General features: G+C 38.7%; 1 protein-coding gene across 1 annotated transcript in view; it reads right to left on the minus strand.

Moving 5' to 3' along the window:
- col14a1a (collagen, type XIV, alpha 1a) overlaps positions 1–2,723 on the minus strand; it is a 151,839-nt gene that overhangs the window by 103,584 nt on the left and 45,532 nt on the right. The window contains exons 6-7 of the mRNA XM_013913665.1: positions 446–601; positions 155–274 (exon numbers count right to left, since the gene is read on the minus strand). Of these exons, the coding sequence (XP_013769119.1) occupies positions 155–274; positions 446–601 (276 nt within the window). The remainder of the gene's footprint in view (positions 1–154; positions 275–445; positions 602–2,723) is intronic.

Below are 2,723 nucleotides of genomic sequence, written 5' to 3' on the forward strand. Positions count from 1 at the left end.
AAAGATAAGTAAAAATAACAATAGAATAATAGTAGTGTGTGAAAGTAGCGATCATAACAGGACTTTTAAAAAGACAATTGGGAAGAGAATGGCAAGGAAGAACTTTTTAATCTACTATTGTAAAACAAAAGTCAAAATCACAGAGGGTCAGTACCTGTGAGGGTGTTTCCTCCTTTGTAGGGCAGGTTCCTGACAGCATCAACGACTGCATCTTTAGTTGAGAAAGCATTTAAATGCCACTCAATCCTGGGATCGCCACTGTACTGTGCGAGACCTGATAAATGAACAACATGACACAATTACACACAGCTTGTCATTTCCTAGTAATATTCACTCAAACTTGAACTAATTCGATAGACGAAAACAACTTAATTCATGGCTAAAACAGCCATATTGGTCCCATGGTGAACCCATCTGTTCAAGAAGGAAAGAAGCCAGGACCCACCTATCCTTGTTTTATCAATGCCAACATCAAAGGCATTGACCAGGTTTTCCAAGAACATACGGACCAGCCTGAAGTTTAGTCGGCCAATACTCCAGGAGCCGTCCACCAGGATCACAATATCCGCAATAGCCTCAGTGTGACACACAAACTGGTCAACTGAAAAAAAGGAGGAAGGGAGAAAGACTAGTAATTAAAGAAAACGATAATACCACTAAATCCACATTATTTTTATTTTCAATGTGCAATGTGTGTCCAATGTTTTTTATGTTGCATTCTGACCCTACCATCTGCATGTCACTTGAGGCTCATCAGACCAGGGAACATTTTTCAGTCTTCTATTGTCCAGATTTGGTTAACTTGTGTTAATCTTGGCCTCAGTTTCTTGTTCTTAGCTGACAGAACTGGTACGCAGAGTGGCCTTCAGACTCTGCGTACCAGCCCATTTTCTTCAAGGTTCAACATGTTGTGCAGTTAGAGATGCTCTTCTGCATCTCTAAATGCACATCATGTTTGTTGTAATGAGAGGTTATTTGCTGTTGGCTTCCTATCAGCTCAAAGGAGTCTGGCCATTCTCATCTGACTTCTGACATCAGCAAGGCATTTTTGTTGAGAGAACTCCCACTCAGTGGATATTTTCTCTTATTCAGACCATTCTCTGTAAAACCTAGAGGGGGTTTTGTGGGAAAATCCCAGCAGATCAGCAGTTTCTGAAATACTCAGACCAACATGTCTGGCACCAGCAACCACGCAATGTTCAAAAGTCATTTATATCACCTTCATCCCCATTCTGATGCTCAATTTGAACATCAGACGATCATCTATACCATCTCAAACATACAGTTAAACAGCTGTACCTAACAAAGTAGCAAATGAATGTAAATTGCTCCCTCGCACATCCATCAGTGTGGTAGGAAAAGCACTTAAGTGCAAATGAAGACTGGGGCATGCAGAGTAAAAGCGCTTCCAGTGGTTTAAAAGACTGAAACAGCAGCATTATAAAACTAGCAGCCCATTTCCATCACTTCAGACTTACATAAACTTACTGGAGACCTACCACAAGTGTTTCTTTCCAAACAAATCCTTACAATACAGGGACTTCATAAGAGTGGCATTTTTTTTAACAGTATGACTGCAATATAAGCACAGCACATAAATCAGTTCATTCATTGTAATTTATAACAGCTCATCCACCTTTCTTTGGTATCCTGAAAATAAATATATCTACTTAAATTTGTAACATAAACCACTTTCCTGTCTACAGGAAAGTAATCGCTATTAATCTACGACATGCTCATAATGTCGGACCTTTGTGTCTCATTGAAGAAAAATCCATAAAGCAAAGAGCTGACAGTAGGAAATGTGGATTTATTTGTGTTTTGACTAAAAATTCAGCTCCTGCCAACTTTAACAAAGCCATTTGTAACTAAGCACAACAGGGTCTTTGGTTTAACATGTTAATTAGCACAGGCGTGTGCTAAATTGCTTGAAAATAAAGAACAAATATAAAACATGCTGGGATGTATTTATTCAAACAGTGGCAGTGATGCATAAATGCTATAAACACAGCAAAACATGCTTCGTAACATTTACACTTACCTCACCATCTGTGCTTTCCGTGTTATCGATTCAAGCCAACACTTTCTCAAGATAAAAATTAATAAATAAGCTACATCGTCTAACGATACACAGGTATTTATTTCAAGAAGCAGTTTTTCAGACGGAGCCTTCTGTCTGCTGTCTGTGTGCGTCTGACTGTTTGAACCATCCATCTGCTACAGGCGGCCGACAAACGAGAGAAGGGAAAACAACAAGGTCGGGAGATAGCTGATGACAATCTGTGGCTTGCAAATGCATAACATAGAAAAAGGTGCCCGTGAAATGCACAAAGGTTATTGTTTTGACAAGGGAAAAAGAGTGTGATTTTATATCAGAGTTGAATAATACCCCTTGTTTTAAGGAGAGGAAAAAAAGAAGGCTTTGTTCGGGACTTTCGGCAAAATGGCAAAAGGTTGTAAGGCCAAAGATCATATCGATATCTTTGTGGAGGTTACTCTATTACAAAACAAATAAACGTGGCCTTTAAAGAGACTCTAGCGTTAAAGGTTTTATAGGCACAACCATAAATAAGCACCAAAACAGGACATATAGATGAAATCAATCGAGCAGCTACTCTTTGACATAAAATTATAGATATTCACTTTTTATTATCTATAGTAACTAAATAGAATGGCAAGGAAAAGGTTAATGGTTAAGAAAGAAAGAAACCAAGGGTGGGGGG

Source organism: Pundamilia nyererei, unplaced genomic scaffold (genome assembly GCF_000239375.1).
Source record: "Pundamilia nyererei isolate P.nyererei 1_Seehausen unplaced genomic scaffold, PunNye1.0 scaffold00144, whole genome shotgun sequence".
NCBI lineage: Eukaryota > Metazoa > Chordata > Actinopteri > Cichliformes > Cichlidae > Pundamilia > Pundamilia nyererei.